General features: G+C 37.8%; 1 protein-coding gene across 15 annotated transcripts in view; it reads right to left on the bottom strand.

Moving 5' to 3' along the window:
* LOC148004034 (LINE-1 retrotransposable element ORF2 protein-like) overlaps positions 1-23,174 on the bottom strand; it is a 151,590-nt gene that overhangs the window by 120,165 nt on the left and 8,251 nt on the right. For 4 of the 15 annotated variants that reach the window (XR_015627135.1, XR_015627139.1, XR_015627136.1 and 1 more), the window contains exon 2: positions 3,960-4,083. The exons of 10 other annotated variants lie outside the window; for them this stretch is intronic. Coding sequence is in view for 1 of the 5 variants with exons in the window: in XM_087564016.1 (XP_087420142.1) it covers positions 16,596-18,782 (2,187 nt within the window). In the remaining 4 variants the exon portion in view is untranslated. Of the gene's footprint in view, positions 1-3,959; positions 4,084-14,774; positions 19,292-23,174 lie in introns of those variants that run through there. One more of the 15 variants, XM_087564016.1, reaches the window with a different exon arrangement.

The raw sequence follows: 23,174 nt of genomic DNA, 5'->3' as shown, positions 1-23,174 counted from the left end.
CACAATAAAAAGACATAGACTAAAAGACTGGATATGTAAAGAGTACCCAGCATTTTGCTACATACATGAAACACAACACAGAGACAAAGACAGACACAACCTCAGAGTAAAAGGCTAGAAAACAACTTTCCAAGCAAAAGTTATCTGAGGAAAAAGCTGGAGTAGCCATTCTAATATCCAATGAAACCAACTTTCCACCAAAAGTTATCAAAAAAGATGAGGAAGGATACTTCATATTCATCAAAGGTAAAACCCACCAAGAAGAACTCTTAATCCTAAATATCTATGCTCCATGTGCAAGGACACCTATATTCATAAAACAAACCTACTAAAGCTTAAGGCACACATTCTACCTCACTCAAAAATAGTACATTTCAACACCCACTCTTATCAATTGTCAGAACATGGAATCAGATTCAAAAAGAGACATAGAGAAACTAACAGAAGTTATGAACCAAATGGATTTAGCAGAAATTTACAGAACATTCTTCCTAAAACAAAAGGATATACCTTCTTCTCTGAACCTTATGGTACCTTGTACAAAATTGACCATATAATAGGTCACAAAACAGGCCTCAACGATTACAAGAAGATAGAAATAATCCCATGCATCCTATCAGATCATAATGGAATAACGCTGGTCTTCGATAGTAATAAAAATGACAACAAGCACACATATGCATGGTAGTTGAACAATGCTCTACTCAATGATAACTTGGTCAATGAATAAATAAAGAAAGAAAATAGAGACTTCTTAGAATTTAATGAAAATGAAGGCACAATGTATCCAAACTTATGGGACACAATGAAACCAGTGCTAAGAGGCAAAAATCATAGCTCTGAATGCCTGCAAAAAGAAACAGGAGAGAGCATACATTAGCAGGTTGAAAGCACATCTTAGAGCTCTAAAACAAAAAGAAACAAATATACCCAAGAGGAGTAGAAGTCAGGAAATAATCAAATACATGGCTGAAATCAACCATGTATTTATAGAGATAGATATAGAGAGATAGAGAGGTAGGTAGGTAGATAGATAGATAGATAGATAGATAGATAGATAGATAGATAGATAGATAGATAGATTGATAGATAGATAGATGATAGATAGATAGATTGATAGATAGATAGATAGATAGATGATAGATAGATAGATTGATAGATAGATAGATAGATAGATAGATAGATAGACAGACAGATAGATATCGATATAGATAGATAGATATATGAAAAAGAGCATCTTTATCAAATGCATCTGCTCAAAATGGAGAGATAAATTTAAATACAGAAGAATGAAACTATGTTCTTAATGGTGTTCCTAGCAGGAAAGGACCTAGTTAACCTGGATCACCCTGAAAAAAAAAAAAAACTCTATTCTGATGAATCAATTGTCATCATAAAATCTGGTACTCAGATGCTGTTTGAGAAAACATTTCATAGGAAATGCAAAACATATCTACTCACCTCAGATAGTAAACTCCGAGTAGACCAAAGTATGGCTACCTCTAATGTCCAATTAGCAGAACGAAAAAATTTTATGGGGATTGTTTACCGAAATATGGGTAAGGGGTGATTTACAAGAGCAGAAATGACTGGCATAGAACTTAAAAGCAGACTTTGTGTACTGGTGAGGGTCCTCAATTCATTAGAGATTCATAGGCTTTCCACTCTCACTCTACCCTGGTAACACTGGTATCCTTCCACATGAGAAATGCATGCCCCCTGTTTCTTTAGGTCTTTCTCTGTCTCTCTTATCCCACCTTTCCTCATGCTATTCACAGTTCCTATTTCCACTATTATTTCATTCCTAAGTTAGCTTTTTTAATGTCTTGGATGTATTGGTAATGGTCTCCACCAAAGAGTGGCCATGCTGCTTTGAATGTGATGCTTTGTTATGACACCTCTCAGTCACCAGGTCTACTCACTAAAGGGCTTTACTGAAGGCTCTTTCATGTCTGCTAATTTTCAGAACTTCTAATCCTTTATCTTTTAACAAAAATGTCCTATTTCACTGAGCACCTCTTTACTAATACCTATACTGATAATGCATGTTAAAAAATGTCACGTAGAGGTGTGGCCATTGTTCTGCCTGCTTTTACCAGGCCTCCTACACCAGGAAAAATCAGTTTATATCCATTTTCTCCCCTAATATCCTGACCAAAATGTCCTCTGTGGCACACACAGCTGCCCTACACTACATGTTGTCCTTGCCCAGCTCCATAGTCTGTTCCTTGCTCTATCTGAACTCATTAGGTCTGCTGCATTAGGAGCATCCAGGTTAGCACCATTAAACCCCAAATCCCCTCCCCACAGAGTACCCAGGGTGCTCACACAGATTCCCTGAGCATCAGGCTGTGAGGCTACGAGCTCCATGGTCTGGTCAATTTTCTGACCTACTTCACCAATCTGCTGCCACAGAAATATGCAGCATAAGATTCCCAAACAAGGCCTTACTGCATCAGAATCATGCAAGTTGGAGCAGCCTTCATGGAAACGTGCTATTCCAAAATCATATAAGAAAATTCCCCCATCAGAAAAAAAATATGCTCCTACACAAACAACCAGATTGCTAAAGAATACAGTAAAATAACACAATAAAAAGCAACCAGGGGGTTGTGACACATGCAGAGTCTCCAGGTCTATTACAACAAGACTTAGATAGCCTAATAAAAGCAAAGGACAATAAATGACCTAAAATCCAATCTTGTAAAGATGATTGAGGCATAAATACCATCCAACAAGTAAAATAAATGAATAAAACACTTCAAGAACTGAGAAGGAAATTGAAGAAAGAAAACACAAGATAAAGGAATTCTGAAACTAGAAATATCAGGAAAGAGACCAGGAAAAATAGAGCAACAGATTCTTAGAGATGGCTAGTGAATGTCAGGAATAGATGATGTGATAGAAGAAATGAGACTTTCGTCAAAAATATGTTACATTTAAAAATATTCATGACACAGATGTCCAGGAAATCTGGGATACTGTAAAAAGATGGAACCTAAAAATAATGGGAATAGAAGACGGTGAAGGGGCCCAGCTTCAAGGACCAGAAAATATTTTCAACAAAATCATAGAACAAAGTAATCACAATCACCCCTCAAAAATCCCTCTAAACATACAAGAAGCATACAGAACACCAATTAGATTGGAATAGAGAAGTATATACTCCCACTGTATAATAACCAAAGCATTAAATTGTACTAGGATGTCCTGATGGTGTTTGTATTCTTATGTTGATAATGTTTCCTCAAGAGAGGTAACCTCTGAGGAGCAGGTTATGTCATGTGAATTTCCACCCCATATTAACTGGTAAATCAAAGGTGAAAGCTAATGATAGGGCAGTGGATGGGAAGATTGAACTGGAGGCTTAAGAGAAGGGGAAAGGTAGGATGAAAGGAGGAAAATGAGAGGAGACAGGAGGATGTAGAAAGTGGAAGATATGTGGCAGTGGTGGTCAGGGGAAACTGCAAGTACTAAGGGGTCTTATAGTTGGGGAATACGTTAGTATAGTGATAGATCTAACCAATCTATTCATATTGCTTATAATAACTGGATGATATTTTTTATGTGGTCTTGACAGGGTTGGGAATTCCAGCAACAAATTGGTGAAGCTTAAGTCAGGCTTAGAATCAAACTAACTTTAATTACTATTTTACATCCCCTCCTCACATAAATAACTAGAGCTATCCCCTATAGCATAAGGGTGGAAATTAAACATCCAGTGGGACTAAGAGGTCTACAGAGAGCTAACTGAAAAGTTCCCTCCCTAATTCCTAAGCAAATCTCAGCAACCAGAGTTGGCACCCCAGCCAGAGCTGGGACATAGGCAGCACCAGAGCTGGAACACAGTTGATGTTTCCAGAGCCTAAAGAAGGACCAAGGACCAGGGGGCATGACTGCTTTAAATACGGCCTTCACAGCTGTGCAACAACAGCTAAAAAATGGCAGTTAGCTACAACCTTCTCACAGACTGATCTGAACATCACCAGGATCCAGATTTCCAGTACTTGCTTTCATGGATGGCCAGATACAGGACAACTGCTGGTACTACAGGCTGCCTGAGGTGGGTGCCTATGCTGTGGGCTGCAACACAAACACAAAAAAGAAATTGCTCAGAATCACAGAAAAGGCAGATCTTCCTACAGTTAGCACCTTACTGTGAATTAAAGAATCAGAGAGGACTGAAGTGTTCTGAATCAAATACCAGAGGGAAACAAAGGAACAAGAATCTTCAGATCAGGGAATAAGAATTATAAATTTATGATAATAATATTTTTAAATACTTTAGATGAGAAACAATACTTTTTGAATTTTATGTGATGCTATTTTAAACGGTTTGAAATGGATGGATTTAAATGAAATTGATACCTTAGCAGTTATCATTATTATAATGTTAAGTGCCTTGTTTTACTATGTCTTCTTAAAAAACTGGGCCCTAGATAAAATTTTAGTATTGTTAGAGAAGAAATTAGAAGATTTAGTAAATCAGAGTGAGAAAAATACCAAGACACAGAAGGAGGAAAATGAAGGTTAGAGAAGGGAATTGGAAAAGACCCTAGAACAAAAGTTACAGAAAGAGGAAAATAAAGGTTGGAGACAGGAGCTACAGAATGTCCTAGAATAAAGGCTAGAACAGATGAAAGATCAGAGTGAGCACCAGAGAACAAATAATGAGCATTGGAAGAAAGGCTTGGAGGAGAATGTTTTTAAATTAATAAAAGAAAATAAAATAGACATCGAAATATCAAAATTACAATATATATAAAAATTAAAATGTAGAAACAGAACCTTGAACAGAGGACACAGGAACTTATGGAACAGGATGAAAAACAAATATGAAATATGGGCAAATACCTTGAGAGGACTGAAAATATTAATTGAGGAAAATACTTAGGTAGAGACTGAAGACAGAATTAAAGAAAATCAAAGGTTTTTCTAAAACAAACTTTAGTTTATTTAGTTAGTATTAAACAAAGTCCAGCAGATGATAGTCATTCACAAAATAATCAAGAATTTGAATGTTAACCAGTGGATGTATTAGAACTGAGAATATTTAAGGAAAGTGTCACAAATTTTAGAATGCATTTTTTTGTTTGTAAAGCAAATCCTGACTTTTGGGGCTATTAAAGATGGAAGAATGTCCCAAAACTGGAAGGACATGGCAAGAGCAATATTAGAACCTGCACCACATTGAAAATTGTTCTAATGGTGGAGAGAAGATGTGAATGACATAATGCAACAATATAAAGTCAAAACTATCAATATTTCTAAGGATCAGCTGCTTGGTAAATGTTATTTTTTAAGGCAGAGGAGCATGCTGAATATGATCAAGAAACTTTGACATTTTGTCCTACTACAAAGAAGGTTAAACAGTTCTACTATGTACCAATATATGAATGCCAATATCATCAAAGTCAATGGATGATATCCTACTGACTGATTTGGTTATAAATACCCTGGAAAGAATGCTTCTTGAAGAAAAATATCCTTGCCTTGTTGAGGATTGCAAATTTCCTCTGAAAAATACAAAGAGGGGATTCTATTAGTTATCTAGAATATAGAAGAAGTCTACAAACTGTTAGGCTATAAAAGGTGCAAATCAGAAGAAACCAATTAATGACTCAATGATTTCCAGAAGCTACTAGGGAAATAATAACTGGTGGTAGTCTGCAATTGGCTTGCCTACTGAAGACCTAAGTAATATATTTCAAATCTTACAAGGTGATAAAGATATAAAAAAATCCTATCAACCATGGGTGAGAAGGTGTTGGCTTTGATAGAAAGAAAATTACAGGATACTCATCCAGATCATTCTGTTGCATGGATGTTCTGCATCGTAGTTATCTTGCCTTCTACTTCTTAATCCTCTATAGCAATTCTTTATGCAGAGGGAAGATTATATTTTAGAATGGATAGTTTTAGTGCAAAATGTAAGAAATTGAAAACCTATGGAGAAAGGTGTCTGAATTGATATTAAAGGAAAATGAGACTTTGACAATTGCAAAGGAGGTGGTTGAGATTGTGGTACATTTTACTAATGCTGAGATTGTCTCATTATGGATACAAAATTAACATTGGCAAAGAGCTTGCAGTAATTTCTTGGGGAGAGATTAACAATGAATACTCTAAAAGCAAATAATTTCAGTTCATAAAAAGAACTAATTTGATTCTACCTTGTATAACAAAAGGATTTACAATATCTGTACCCTTGACATTTTACAATGATGCAAATAAATCAGGAAAGGCAGGATATAAATCATATGTAAGTAAGGTGGTTAAGAGTCCTTATACATTCGTTCAGAAATCAGAATTATATGCAATACTTACAGTGTTACTAGATTTTTTTTAAGAGTCTCTTAATGTAGTACCTGACTCTCCATATGCAGAGAGAGAGTGTTTTACCCATAGAGGCTGCCAAACTTATTCAGAATGATTCTGAATTGCCTTCACTGTTTATTCAACTACAACAAATGATCTGAAATAGGAATTATCCATTGTATATAACACATACCAGATCTTATACAGGTCTGCCAGGCCCTCTGGCACAAGGTAATTTTAAAATTGATCGGCTATGGATAAGAAGTGTACTAGAGACTTCAGAATTTCAGAAAACTCACCATATTAAGAGCAAAGGTTTAAAGATACAATTCTCTATAACTTGGCAATAAACCAAGGAAATTGTGTGGTGATGTTTCACTTGTGTATTATACCACCAAACTCCATTACGTACAAGAATTATTCCTAAGGGTACCCAAAGAAATGAAATTTGGCAAATAAATCTTTTCAATTTTACAAATTTAGTATACTAAGATATGTGCACCATACAATAGACACATATTCAGGGTGGTAATGAGCAACCGTCAAGCTTCAGAATCAGCTGATTCTAACATTATACATGTGTTAGAAGTTATGGCCATTACGGAATAAATATACAAGCATAAACTGACTTTGATCTGGCTTTTATCGCTAATGACATGAGACAATTTTTTTACATAGTATAACACATAGTATGTTACAAGCTGTGGAGTGCTTTTAGTGTCACCTTCTAGGAATTTGGCAAGAATTTGACATTGGCTACGACAAAGAAGTAGACTCAAGATGAATATAGTTGAGGAACGTGTTCTTTGTATCTTGATGGATCTTGTTAACAATCTGAATACTGTAATCATGGGAGTTTTGCTTATGCTTTGTTCTTTGACCATTTTGTATATGCTTTAGGACTGATCATAGCCTTTGTATATATCTAGAATGATATAAAATCAGACTGGAGAAAATTAACCTGTTTCAGTTTTAGGCTCAGAACCGGCTGGAATCATGTTATAATGTTGAATTCTCTTTTCCTTTACAATCCTCACTTCTTCCCTAAGACCCTGTTTATTGACTGAGCTGGCTTGGTCAACAGGCATACCAGATAATCCTATAAGACAGTCAATTGTGGATATGTCTAATTGTACTTTAAAGAGATGCTTAACAGACAATAGGGAGCAACAAAGACCCTTCCCAGAGATAGATTACATAGTACTTTAGTAACCTTAAAATTTTTAAATGCTAATGAACAAAAAACTATGACTTCTGAAAAACACTGTATTTGGAAAACACTGCTGAGCTAAAACAGCCTGTTTATTTTAAGGATATTTCCTTCCCTCTATGACACACTTCTTTCTCTTTTTAAATTGATATTACATACCCTCAATCCCCTTTGCCTATGAGAGGGTTCTCCCCCACAACCTACCCATTTTTACCCAACCACTCACCACAAAATTGCCCCAGCATCCCCCTTTTCTGGGACATCAAGTCTTTATAGGATTAAGCATATCCTTTCCCACTGAGGTCAGACAAGGTAGTCCTCTGCTACATATGTGCCAAGGAGGCACAGACCAGCCTATGTATGCTTTCGTGTATGTAGTTGGTGGTTTAATGTTGGGGTCCAGTTGAAGGACTCGGGACTTTTGCCAGCCTTACACTCACTGCCTCAGGTCAAGACTAGGCTGAGTACCAATTTCCTGCCTTGGGTCAAGAATAGGCCAAGTTCCATTCTCCACCCACAGTTCTTGGGAAGAGTAGGAGCATTCTTATAAAAACGTGGCATGCACTGACTGATAGTCACCTGATTCTCTGGTCCCAGATAGAGTTCAAAAGCCTGTCATATGGTTGCTAGCCAATAGATTCAAAGGTCAGTATGCTTAGCCAATAAGTTTAAACTGTAACCTTGCTGATATCACCTGTACCCCTAAAAGTATAAAAAGTGGTTTTTAAAGCCATTGTGGGTTGCCTTCTAGTTACTCACTACAAGGGGCTGATTGCATGGAGCTCTGTTCTCATGTCTCATTTGGGGTGGAGGTTTTCCCAGTAGTTAAGGCTCACTTTGAGCCCTACACAGTCTCAATGACATTGGATTTACATTCTCCACTGGAAGCAGAGATATCTGGAAGGTGCATAATAAACACACACAAACAACTTTTTTGGGTACAAGCTGACAGGCAAATTTCAGGTTTGAGGTTTCTATCTCTCTCTCTCTCTCTCTCTCTCTCTCTCTCTCTCTCTCTCTCCCTTTCCCCCTCTCTCTCTTTCCCTCTCCCTTTCTCTCTCTACTCACTCACTCAAAGTTTGAGGTTGCAGTGATTAGAATCAAGTTATCCCTTATCTCAGCAGTTCTGCTAGCTTTCTGATTCTGTAAATTGTACACAAGACTCTCCTAAGAGTTCCAGTGTTTTGACATAATTTACTAATATATAATTTTATGAATTCTATAATTTATTATCCATACATATCCAAAGGAAACAAGGAACTGTGGACCTGTAAAAGGTGGCCTGGTTTCTGGTGTAGCTCAGCTAGAAATCCCCCAGTGACACTGAAAATTCAGTACATATTTTGCCTGACTCCTAGGAAAGCAGGCCCCCATAAATTTGAGACCATCAGTCATGTAAGGGCAATGCCTCAAGCCCCTCTACAGGTAGAGGTTATGGCCACAGGTCACAAAAGCTCAAGACAGATTTCCATTATAATGAGGCACCTAAATACCTGGAGGCTTAGCCAATAAATTTTCCTTCCTAGACACTCTCTGATCCATTCTGAGAAATGTGGTACACTTTTACACATACACTCTCTGCCATGACAATAATGTCTTCAACCATGGACTGACTCTTTTTATTGGGATTCAACATGGTGAACAACAGAGAAGGCCTTTGCCTACAGAGCCACTATCTAATCTTCCGAAAAAGGTCTCTCTGCTCTCCCAGCCATGGCTGCCACTACAACCAAGCCAGACTAAGCTCGCCACTGTCAAGCCAAGAACTATCCTTATGGAACCAGCTGGAGCTCCCCTCGTTCCCCTTCAACCTCAGGCTAGATCCAAATGTGGAATCTGAATCCTCTGTTGTCAGTTCTTCTGGGGCTTCCAGCAGTGCCTGGATGCCTAAAAGTCTGAGAACCAGACAGCCCCAGCCTTCTTGCTGGCCCGGGGAACCCCAGCCAGGTCCAACTGTCAGGTACTTCAGACTGTACTTTCCCACCACTGGAGCAGTGTCCTGCAGCATTTCTATAGCCTGACACCCACCTGGAGATGGCATGGGGTAAGCATGGTCAACTTCCTGGATCCTACCCCCTTGAGCAGCTATGCGCAGTTGCGGAGTGGACATGGGACCCACATAACACTACAAGAAACCACTCTCAAATGTGTATAACTCATTTCAAAATTTCAACTGCTTTTTCCTTTCTGAATTAAAGTGACTCATGTTTCTGTTCCCTTATTACATTTTTCCCCTATCCCATGACTTTATCTCTCATACTAATCCTTTTCATAATTCCAGTAAATTCCCTCACTTTTTGGTAATAAACCCAGTATGACTCTAGTAATACATAGCTCTGTTCATTTTCTGATATTACTAAACATGATTTCTTTCAACTTTCATGCAAGTCAAAATTAATCTGGAATTACCATTGTGCAGTTAATAACATTGTTTCCAAAATGAGAGCACACAGCAAACACCTGGACCATTATGACTGTGCTGTTTCCCTATGCCTCAATTTTTAATTGTTTAAGAATCATTACATTAAGGAACATCTAGTTTCACATAATTCACCAGAACAGAAGAAAGATATAGGAAAGTCAGATATAATGGAATAATTATTCACACACAGCAAGGTCAATTCAAAAGCAGCTAAACACAAATGAAATCTATACAGCCATCATCCAGGGCTGAGAGAACTGTCAGGAGAAATGAGACCAACTTTTTTTAAAAGGAGCTGCCGTGGGCTTCTAAGATATCTCCATCCAGGCCTGCTGCAGCCAGTTCATTATTCCTGATGATAGCTCCCCTGCAGGGAAGTGTCTTCTGCTTCTCAGGGTCCTAGATGCCATACAGGTCATGGTATGCTCTCCACAGCAGCTTTGTCTCTAAGAGCTCTGAGGAGTCCAGGTTTGCTGATACTGTTTTTCTTCCTATGAGGTTCCCATCCCCTTCAACCTTTCACCTAATTCTTCCATAATTGTTCCCAATCTCAGACCAATAGTTGTCTGTTACCATCTGCATCTATCTCAGTCAGCTGCTGATACAATACAATGTTTTCAGGGTAATTCATATATAAAATAATCTTTAAAATTAATGTTTAACAATTCACTTGTGTTACACATAGATGAATGGTCTTCAAGCCATCAGAGATCCATAGAATATGACACTCAATTTTGTTTCAATATTAAAAGATCTTTTGACTATGAGACATGTCTGCTCCTTCCTTACATTATACCCATTCCACTTCAAAGAATGTATTGAGCTTCAATACCTCCATGTGGAGTTGCTTTAATTGTGGCAGACTAGCCTATAAGCAAGAAATACCCTAATTTCATCTATAGACACATTGCTGTCCAAAATGCAAACAGATGAAGGGTCATCAACTGCTAAGCTCTGCCAAGACAGAGTAGCTAGTCTTTCATAATACCAGATTCTCTTAAGGTCTTTCAGATGTTTAGGCAAGATGACTGAAGATAGATGCTTCAAAATTATAAGGAATAGCTCTCTGCCCCCAGACCCTGTGAGAGAGAGACCCAACCGCCTGGTCAGGTGGGCACTCCTGAGGCTGCAGAGCGGAAGAGACCACCAACACTGCTCACCCCTGCCCACATCCCTGGCCCAAGAAGAAACTGTATAAGGCCTCTGGGCTCCCGTGGGGGAGGGCCCAGGAGCGGCAGGACCCCTGTACCTGAGACACCACCAGAACCAGAAGGAAACAGACCGGATAAACAGTTCTCTGCACCCAAATCCCGTGGGAGGGAGAGCTGAACCTTCAGAGAGGCAGACAAGCCTGGGAAACCAGAAGAGACTGCTCTCTGCACACACATCTCGGACGCCAGATGAAAAAGCCAAAGACCATCTGGAACCCTGGTGCACTGAAGCTCCCGGAAATGGCGCCACAGGTCTTCCTGGTTGCTGCCGCTGCAGAGAGCCTGTGGGTAGCACCCCAAGAGCGAACTTGAGCCTCGGGACCACAGGTAAGACCAACTTTTCTGCTGCAAGAAAGCTGCCTGGTGAACTCAAGACACAGGCCCACAGGAACAGCTGAAGACCTGTAGAGAGGAAAAAGCACACGCCGGAAAGCAGAACACTGTCCCCATAACTGACTGAAAGAGAGGAAAACAGGTCTACAGCTCTCCTGACACACAGGCTTATAGGACAGTCTAGCCACTGTCAGAAATAGCAGAACAAAGTAAAACTAGAGATAATCTGATGGCGAGAGGCAAGCGCAGGAACCCAAGCAACAGAAACCAAGACCAATTCTCCCATCAAAACAAACATGGAATATCCAAACACACCAGAAAAGCAAGATCTAGTTCCAAAATCATTTTTGATCATGATGCTGGAGGACTTCAACAAAGACGTGAAGAACTCCCTTAGAGAACAAGTAGAAGCCTACAGAGAGGAATCGCAAAAATGCCTGAAAGAATCACAAAAATCCCTGAAAGAATTCCAGGAAAACATAAATAAACAAGTAGAAGCCCATAGAGAGGAGACACAAAAATCCCTGAAAAAATTCCAGGAAAACATAAATAAACAAGTAGAAGCCCATAGAGAGGAGACACAAAAATCCCTGAAAGAATTCCAGGAAAACACAATCAAACAGTTGAAGGAATTAAAAATGGAAATAGAAGCAATCAAGAAAGAACACATGGAAACAACCCTGGATATAGAAAACCAAAAGAAGAGACAAGGAGCTGGAGATACAAGCTTCACCAACAGAATACAAGAGATGGAAGATAGAATCTCAGGAGCAGAAGATTCCATAGAAATCATTGACTCAACTGTCAAAGATAATGTAAAGCGGAAAAAGCTACTGGTCCAAAACATACAGGAAATCAAGGACTCAATGAGAAGATCAAACCTAAGGATAATAGGTATAGAAGAGAGTGAAGACTCCCAGCTCAAAGGACCAGTAAATATCTTCAACAAAATCATAGAAGAAAACTTCCCTAACCTAAAAAAAGAGATACCCATAGACATACAAGAAGCCTACAGAACTCCAAATAGATTGGACCAGAAAAGAAACACCTCCCGTCACATAATTGTCAAAACACCAAACGCACAAAATAAAGAAAGAATATTAAAAGCAGTAAGGGAAAAAGGTCAAGTAACATATAAAGGGAGACCTATCAGAATCACACCAGACTTCTCGCCAGAAACTATGAAGGCCAGAAATCCTGGACTGATGTTATACAGACCCTAAGAGAACACAAATGCCAGCCCAGGTTACTGTATCCAGCAAAACTCTCAATTAACATTGATGGAGAAACCAAGATATTCCATGACAAAACCAAATTTACACAATATCTTTCCACAAATCCAGCACTACAAAGGATAATAAATGGTAAAGCCCAACATAAGGAGGCAAGCTATACCCTAGAAGAAGCAAGAAACTAATCGTCTTGGCAACAAAACAAAGAGAATGAAAGCACACAAACATAACCTCACATCCAAATAAGAATTAAACGGGAAACAATAATCACTATTCCTTAATATCTCTCAATATCAATGGCCTCAACTCCCCAATAAAAAGACATAGATTAACAAACTGGATACACAACGAGGACCCTGCATTCTACTGCCTACAGGAAACACACCTCAGAGACAAAGACAGACACTACCTCAGAGTGAAAGGCTGGAAAACAACTTTCCAAGCAAATGGTCAGAAGAAGCAAGCTGGAGTAGCCATTCTAATATCAAATAAAATCAATTTCCAACTAAAAGTCATCAAAAAAGATAAGGAAGGACACTTCATATTCATCAAAGGAAAAATCCACCAAGATGAACTCTCAATCCTAAATATCTATGCCCCAAATACAAGGGCACCTACATACGTAAAAGAAACCTTACTAAAGCTCAAAGCACACATTGCACCTCACACAATAATAGTGGGAGATTTCAACACACCACTCTCATCAACGGACAGATCATGGAAACAGAAATTAAACAGTGATGTCGACAGACTAAGAGAAGTCATGAGCCAAATGGAATTTGGGTATGTGCACATGCATGCATGTATGTGTACATACTTTCCTTCTTTTGTTTTTCCTGGTGTGAAATTAATTTTATCGTGTTTCCACTGTTGTAATTAACCTTCTTTTACTTTTCTGTAGGAATGGATTGGTGGATGGATATTGTTTAAATTTGGTTTTGTCTTGGAATACATTGTTTTCTTCATTTATGGTGACTGATAGTTTTTACTGGATATAGTAGTCTAGGTTAGCTTCTATGGTCTCTTAAAGACTGTATCACATCTGTCCAGGAACCTCTAGCTTTTACATACTGTTTTGAGAAGTCTCATGCAATTCTGATAATTCTGACTTTGTATATCACTTTGCCCTTTTCACTTTCAGCTTTTAATTTTTCTTTGTTTTGTAGATTTTATGTTGCTGGACTTCCCAGCTCCATTAAGTTCATTTAAAAAACAGAAAACCGAGATTTATAATTATGAGTTACATGCCTAGACTGGTCAGATCTAGTACTATACTAGCTTATTCCCAATGTATAACAAATCTTGCTACTTGAAGTTTCTCCCAGATACATGATTCTGGTCCATTGAGGGTTCTCTTCCTCTTCCTCTATCCTCTTTCCTTCCTTCACTAACTTTTCTCTTCTCACATGTGCCCCACTCCCAAGCCTCGAGTTCCACATTCTCCTCCACTATCCAATAACCAGCTCTAACTTTTTATTGGCCAACTACCTGACATTACCTGTGTATGTAATTGTGTGCTCAACAAGGTAACAAATCTTGAGGAACCAGTATTAACATCAGAATACAATCAGCTTTTGGACAAACCACTACATTTTCCATTTTTTGCACAATTAAAATGGCTCTTTTCTTAGAATAACAAATAGTACACAGCAGAAAACTATTTTTGAAACAATCATGAGAATTATTAAACATAAATTATACTTATAAGGTTTAGTCCAATATACTTGACAATATAGATAAAATATTTCATCATCTATCCTAACTCAAAGAGCTTACAATTCTATACGAAATTTAATTTGTATTTAAACCATCCTTCTAAATGTAGAACAGCTTCAATGCAAAACAACTTAAGTTCAATTGTGAGACTATAGCTAGTATTCAACTCTGTCAAACCTTTGACAATAAATTAAATATTGCCTGAATATGCAGGAAGCACAACGACACAGCTTCCAAAACTTAACGGGTGACAGAGACAGATGACTGCCCGAATAGTCCCCAATATTCCTTATAATTTTTTTTATTTTATTTATTATTTTTTTATTAACTTGAGTATTTCTTATATACATTTCAAGTGTTATTCCCTTTCCCGGTTTCCGGGCAAACATCCCCCTCCCCCCTTCCCTTCCTTATGGGTGTCCCCCTCCCAACCCTCCCCCCATTGCCGCCCTCCCCCCATAGTCTAGTTCACTAGGGGTTCAGTCTTAGCAGGACCCAGGGCTTCCCCTTCCACTGGTGCTCTTACTAGGATATTCATTGCTACCTATGGGGTCAGAGTCCAGTGTCAGTCCATGTATAGTATTTAGGTAGTGGCTTAGTCCCTGGAAGCTCTGGTTGCTTGACATTGTTGTACTTTTGGGGTCTCGAGCCCCTTCAAGCTCTTCCAGTTCTTTCTCTGATTCCTTCAACGGGGGACCTATTCTCAGTTCAGTGGTTTGCTGCTGGCATTCGCCTCTGTATTTGCTGTATTCTGGCTGTGTCTCTCAGGAGCGATCTACATCCGGCTCCTGTCGGCCTGCACTTCTTTGCTTCACCCATCTTGTCCAATTGGGTGGCTGTATATGTATGGGCCACCTGTGGGGCAGGCTCTGAATGGGTGTTCCTTCAGTCTATGTTTTAATCTTTGCCTCTCCCTTCCCAGCCAAGGGTATTCTTTTTCCTCATTTAAAGAAGGAGTGAAGCATTCACATTTTGATCATCCGTCTTGAGTTTCGTTTGTTCTAGGGATCTAGGGTAATTCAAGCATTTGGGCTAATAGCCACTTATCAATGAGTGCATACCATGTATGTCTTTCTGTGATTGGTTTAGCTCACTCAGGATGATATTTTCCAGTTCCAACCATTTGCCTACGAATTTCATAAACTCGTTGTTTTTGATAGCTGAGTAATATTCCATTGTGTAGATTTATCACATTTTCTGTATCCATTCCTCTGTTGAAGGGCATCTGGGTTCTTTCCATTTCTGGCTATTATAAATAAGGCTGCGATGAACATAGTGGAGCACGTGTCTCTTTTATATGTTGAGGCATCTTTTGGGTATATGCCCAAGAGAGGTATAGCTGGATCCTCAGGCAGTTCAATGTCCAATTTTCTGAGGAACCTCCAGACTGATTTCCAGAATGGTTTTAACAGTCTGCAATCCCACCTACAATGGAGGAGTGTTCCTCTTTCTCCACATCCTCGCCAGCATCTGCTGTCACCTGAGTTTTTGATCTTAGCCATTCTAACTGGTGTGAGGTGGAATATCAGGGTTGTTTTGATTTGCATTTCCCTTATAACTAAAGATGTTGAACATTTCTTTAGGTGTTTCTCAGCCATTCGGCATTCCTCAGCTGTGAATTCTTTGTTTAGCTCTGAACCCCATTTTTAATAGGGTTATTTGTTTCCCTGCGGTCTAACTTCTTGAGTTCTTTGTATATTTTGGATATAAGACCTCTATCTGTTGTAGGATTGGTAAAGATCTTTTCCCAATCTGTTGGTTGCCGATTTGTCCTAACCACAGTGTCCTTTGCCTTACAGAAACTTTGCAGTTTTATGAGATCCCATTTGTCAATTCTTGATCTTAGAGCATAAGCCATTGGTGTTTTGTTCAGGAAATTTTTTCCAGTGCCCATGTGTTCCAGATGCTTCCCTAGTTTTTCTTCTATTAGTTTGAGTGTGTCTGCTTTGATGTGGAGGTCCTTGATCCACTTGGACTTAAGCTTTGTGCAGGGTGATAAGGATGGATCGATCTGCATTCTTCTACATGTTGACCTCCAGTTGAACCAGCACCATTTGCTCAAAATGCTATCTTTTTTCCATTGGATGGTTTTGGCTCCTTTGTCAAAAATCAAGTGACCATAGGTGTGTGGGTTCATTTCTTGGTCTTCAATTCTATTCCATTGGTCTATCTGTCTGTCTCTGTACCAATACCATGCAGTTTTTTATCACTATTGCTCTGTAATACTGCTTGAGTTCAGGGATAGTGATTCCTTCTGAAGTCCTTTTATTGTTGAGGATAGCTTTAGCTATCCTGGGTTTTTTGTTATTCCAGATGAATTTGCAAATTGTTCTGTCTAACTCTTTGAAGAATTGGATTGGTATTTTGATGGGGATTGCATTGAATCTGTAGATTGCTTTTGGTAAAATGGCCATTTTTACTAAATTAATCCTGCCAATCCATGAGCATGGGAGATCTTTCCATCTTCTGAGGTCTTCTTCAATTTCTTTCCTCAGTATCTTGAAGTTCTTATTGTACAGATCTTTTACTTGCTTGGTTAAAGTCACACCGAGGTACTTTATATTATTTGGGTCTATTATGAAGGGTGTCGTTTCCCCAATTTCTTTCTCGGCTTGTTTCTCTTTTGTATAGAGGAAGGCAACTGATTTATTTGAGTTAATTTTATACCCAGCCACTTTGCTGAAGTTGTTTATCAGCTTTAGTAGTTCTCTGATGGAACTTTTGGGATCACTTAAATATACTATCATGTCATCTGCAAATAGTGATATTTTGACCTCTTCTTTTCCGATCTGTATCCCCTTGATCTCCTTTTGTTGTCTGATTGCTCTGGCTAGAACTTCAAGAACTATATTGAATAAGTAGGGAGAGAGTGGGCAGCCTTGTCTAGTCCCTGATTTTAGTGGGATTGCTTCAAGTTTCTCTCCATTTAGTTTAATGTTAGCAACTGGTTTGCTGTATATGGCTTTTACTATGTTTAGGTATGGGCCTTGAATTCCTATTCTTTCCAGGAGTTTTATCATGAAGGGGTGTTGAATTTTGTCAAATGCTTTCTCAGCATCTAATGAAATGATCATGTGGTTCTGTTCTTTCAGTTTGTTTATATAATGGATCACGTTGATGGTTTTCCGTATATTAAACCATCCCTGCATTCCTGGGATGAAGCCTACTTGATCATGGTGGATGATTGTTTTGATGTGCTCTTGAATTCGGTTTGCCAGAATTTTATTGAGTATTTTTGCATCGATATTCATAAGGGAAATTGGTCTGAAGTTCTCTTTCTTCGTTGTGTCTTTGTGTGGTTTAGGTATAAGAGTAATTGTGGCTTCGTAGAAGGAATTCGGTAGTGCTCCATCTGTTTCAATTTTGTGGAATAGTTTGGATAATATTGGTATGAGGTCTTCTATGAAGGTTTGATAGAATTCTGCAATAAACTTGTCTGGACCTGGGCTCTTTTTGGTTGGGAGACCTTTAATGACTGCTTCTATTTCCTTAGGAGTTATGGGGTTGTTTAACTGGTTTATCTGTTCCTGATTTAACTTCGATACCTGGTATCTGTCTAGGAAATTGTCCATTTCCTGAAGATTTTCAAGTTTTGTTGAATATAGGTTTTTATAGTAAGATCTGATGATTTTTTGAATTTCCTCTGAATCTGTAGTTATGTCTCCCTTTTCATTTCTGATTTTGTTAATTTGGACACACTCTCTGTGTCCTCTCGTTAGTCTGGCTAAGGGTTTATCTATCTTGTTGATTTTCTCAAAGAACCAACTTTTGGTTCTGTTGATTCTTTCTATGGTCCTTTTTGTTTCTACTAGGTTGATTTCAGCTCTGAGTTTGATTATTTCCTGCCTTCTACTCCTCCTGGGTGTATTTGCTTCTTTTTGTTTTAGAGCTTTTAGGTGTGCTGTCAAGCTGTTGACATATGCTCTTTCCTGTTTCTTTCTGCAGGCACTCAGCGCTATGAGTTTTCCTCTTAGCACAGCTTTCATTGTGTCCCATAAGTTTGGGTATGTTGTATCTTCATTTTCATTGAATTCTAAAAAGTTTTTAATTTCTTTCTTTATTTCTTCCTTGACCAGGTTATCATTGAGTAGAGCATTGTTCAATTTCCACGTATATGTGGGCATTCTTCCCTTATTGTTATTGAAGACCAGTTTTAGGCCATGGTGGTCCGATAGCACGCATGGGATTATTTCTATCTTTCTGTACCTGTTGAGGCCCGTTTTTTGACCAATTATATGGTCAATTTTGGAGAAAGTACCATGAGGAGCTGAGAAGAAGGTATATCCTTTTGCTTTAGGATAGAATGTTCTATAAATATCCGTTAATTCCATTTGGCTCATGACTTCTCTTAGTCTGTCGACATCACTGTTTAATTTCTGTTTCCATGATCTGTCCGTTGATGAGAGTGGTGTGTTGAAATCTCCCACTATTATTGTGTGAGGTGCAATGTGTGCTTTGAGCTTTAGTAAGGTTTCTTTTACGTATGTAGGTGCCCTTGTATTTGGGGCATAGATATTTAGGATTGAGAGTTCACCTTGGTGGATATTTCCTTTGATGAATATGAAGTGTCCTTCCTTATCTTTTTTGATGACTTTTAGTTGGAAATTGATTTTATTTGATATTAGAATGGCTACTCCAGCTTGCTTCTTCTGACCATTTGCTTGGAAAGTTGTTTTCCAGCCTTTCACTCTGAGGTAGTGTCTGTCTTTGTCTCTGAGGTGTGTTTCCTGTAGGCAGTAGAATGCAGGGTCCTCGTTGTGTATCCAGTTTGTTAATCTATGTCTTTTTATTGGGGAGTTGAGGCCATTGATATTGAGAGATATTAAGGAAAACTCATAGCGCTGAGTGCCTGCAGAAAGAAACAGGAAAGAGCATATGTCAACAGCTTGACAGCACACCTAAAAGCTCTAAAACAAAAAGAAGCAAATACACCCAGGAGGAGTAGAAGGCAGGAAATAATCAAACATACCCAAACCATGGGACAATATGAAAGCAGTGCTACGAGAAAAGATCATAGTACTAAGTGCCTTCATAGGAGAATTGGAGAATTCTCATACTAACATTTTAAATTTACATCTGAAAACTTTAGAACTAAATGAAGCAAACATACTCAAGTGGAGTAGGTCGCAGAAAATAATTAATCACATGGCTGAAATCAATCAATTATGAACAGAGAAAACCACTCAAAGAACCAAAGAAACCAAGAACATGATTTTTGAGAAAAATCAACAATACAAATCCTTAACCAAACAAACTACATCACAGAGAGACAGTACCCAAATCACCATAATCAAATGAAAGGAGAGATATAACAGACATAGAGGTAATTCAACAGTCATTAGGTCTTACTTCAAATGCCTGTACTTCACAACATTGGAAAATCTAAATAAAAGGAACATTTTTCTAGATATACATTACTTACCAAGGTTAAATCATGATAAGAAACACTAAATAGTCTGTTGATTGAGAAGGAAATAGCAGCAGGCATTAAAAGATTCCCAAACCAAAAAAAAAGGCCAAAGGATAGTTTTAGCCCAGAGTTCTATGAGTCTTTCAAAGAAGAGCTACTGCTAATACTCCTCAAAGCATTGCACAGAGTAGAAACAGAAGAAACTTTGCTAAATTCATTCTTTGAGGGAACAATCACATTCGTACCTTAACCACACAAAGACTTCACAAAGAATTTTTCTTACAAACATTAAAGAAAAACAATCAATAAAATATTTGCAAACAAAATAAAGAATATATCAAAACCATCATCTACCATGATCAAATAAGCTTCATTGCCATCGATGGATTTACGTATATTGAACCATCACCGCATCCCTGAAATGAAGCCTACTTGATCATGGTGGATAATTGTTTTGATGTGTTCTGGGATTCAGTTTTTGATAATTTTATTGAGTATTTTTGGGTCAATAATCATAAAAGAAATTGGTCTGAAGTTCTCTTTATTTTTGGGGGCTTTGTGTGGTTTAGGTGTGAGCATAATTGTGGCTTCATAGAAGGAATTTGGTAGTGCTTTGTCTGTTTCTATTTTGTAGAATAGTTTGGACAGTATTGTTATGAGGTCTTCTATGAACGTCTGATATAATTCTGCACTACACCCTTCTGGAACTGGGCTCTTTTTGTTTGAGAGATTTTTAATAACTGCTTCTATTTCTTTAGGAGTTATGGGGTTGTTTAGATGGTTTATCTGTTCCTGATTTAATTTTGATACCTCATATTTTTCTAGAAAATTGTACAGTTCCTCCATATTATCCAGTTTTGTTGAATATAGGCTTCTGTAATAGGACCTGACTATTTTTTGAATTTCCTCAGGTTCTGTTGTTATCTCTCCCTTTTCTTTGATTTTCTTAAGTTGAATACATTCTCAGTGCCCTCTGGTTAGTCTGGCTAAGGGTTTATCTAATTTCTCAAAGAACCAGTGCCTAGTTTTGGTGATTCCTTTCTGTTTCTACACAGTTGTTTTCATCCCTGATATGGATTATTTTCTTCCTTCAGCTCCTCTTAGGTGTATTTGCTTCTGCCTCTTAGCACTGCTTTCATTGTGTCCCATAAGTTTGGAAACTTTTCCCTTCATTTTCATTAAATTCTAAGAAGGCTTTAATTTCTCTCTTTATTTCTTCTTTGACCAAATTATCATTGAGTAGAGCATTGTTCAACTTCCATGGATATGTGGGCTTACTATCGTTTCTTTTGTTATTGAAGACTAGACTTAGTCTGTGGTTATCTGATATGATGCACGGGATTATTTCTATCTTCTTGTAATTATTGAGGCCTGTTTTGTGACCAATTATATTGTCAATTTTGGACACAGTACCATGAGGTGCAGAGAAGAAGGCATATCCTTTTGTTTTAGGAAGAATGTTCTGTAAGCGTCTGTTAAGTCCATTTGGTTCATAACTCCTGTTAGATTCTCTATTTCTCTCTTTAATTTCCAATTTCATGATCTGTCCCTTGATAAGAGTGGGATGTTGAAATTTCCTACTATTATTGTGTGATGTATAATGTGTGCTTTGAACTTTAGTAAGGTTTCTTTTATGAATGTATTTGGAGCATAGAGATTTATGACTGAGAGTTCATCTTGGTGGATTTTACCTTTAATGAATCTGAAGTGTCCTTCTTTATCCTTTTTGATAACTTTTGGTAAAAGTCGATTTTAATGGTTATTAGAATGGCTACTACATATTGTTTCTTTGAACCATTGACTTGGAGAGCTGTTTTTCGGGCTTTTAATCTGAGGTAGTGTCTGTCTTTGTCTTTGAGTTGTGTTTCCTGTATGTACCAAAATGCTGAGTTCTCTTTACATATCCAGTCTGTTATTCTATGCCTTTTTATTGGGGAATTGAATCCATTGATGTTAAGAGATATTAAGTTATAATGATTTTTGCTTCCTGTTATTTTTGTTGTTAGAGTTGGATCTATGTTTGTGTTTCTTTATTCTTTTGGTTTCATTTCAAGGAGATTACTCTCTTGCTTTATCTAGGCTGGAGTTTCCCTCCTTGTCTTGGAGTTTTCCATCTATTATTCTTTGTAGTGCTGGATTTAAAAAAAGTTATATTGTAAATTTGGTTTAGTCATGAAATATCTTGGTTTCTTCATCTATGTTAATTGAGAGTTTTGCTGGATATACTGGTTGCGGCTGGCATTTGTGCTCTCTTAGGGTCTGTATGACATCTGCCTGGTATCTTCTGGTTTTCATAGTCTCTGGTGATAAGTCTGGTGTAATTCGGATAGGTTTGCCTTTATATGTTATTTGATCTTTTCCTCTTACCGATTTTAAAATTCTTTATTTGTTTTGTGCATTTGGTGTTTTGAGTATTATGTGACAGGAGGAATTGTTATCTGATGTAATCTATTTTGAGTTCTGTAGGACACTTCATAGTCATCAAAGAAAAAAATTCACTGAGAGGAGCTCTTAAAAGTGAACATGTATGCTTCGAATGCAAGGGCAACTACATTCATGAAAGAAACCATACTAAAGCTCAAAACACATATTGTTCCTCAAACAACAATAGTAGGAGATTTCAATATCCCACTCTCATCAATGGAAAGATCATGGAATTGGAAATTAAATGGAGACATAGAGAAACTAACAGAATGTGTGAACCTAATGGACTTAACAAACATTTATAGAACATTTCATCCTAAAACAAAAGAATATACCTTTTTCTCAGAACCTCATGGTTCTTTCTCAAAAAATGACCATATAATTCGTCAGAAAACAGGCTTCAACAGATACAGGAGGATTGAAATAGTTCCATGCATCTTATCATATCACTACAGACTAAGTCTTTTCTTCAATAACAACAATATTGACACAAAGCCCATGTACACATGGAAGTTGAACTACGCTCTACCCAATGATAATTTGGTCAAGGAAAAAATAAAAAAAGAAATTAAATCCTTTTTAGAGTATATTGAAAATTAAGGCACAGCATACCCAAACTTGTGGGACATAGTGAAAGCAGTGCTAAGAGGAATCCTTATAGCTCTGAGTACCTCCACATGGAATTTGGAAAACATACATTAGTAGCTTGAAAACACACCTAAAGCTCTAGAACAAAAAGAAGGAAATACACCCAGGAGGAGTGGTTGGCAGTAAATAATCAAACTCAGGGGTGAAATCAGCCAAGTAGAAACAAGAAAAACTATACAAAGAATGGAAAAATCAACAATATAGATAAACCCTTAGTCAGACTAACCAGAAGGCACAGAGAGAAATAACC

Source organism: Rattus norvegicus, chromosome 8 (assembly GCF_021556685.1).
Source record: "Rattus norvegicus strain SHRSP/BbbUtx chromosome 8, alternate assembly SHRSP_T2T, whole genome shotgun sequence".
NCBI classification, from domain to species: Eukaryota; Metazoa; Chordata; class Mammalia; order Rodentia; family Muridae; genus Rattus; species Rattus norvegicus.
Note: the sequence above shows the minus strand (reverse complement) of the source record. Positions and strands in the feature narration are given on the sequence as shown.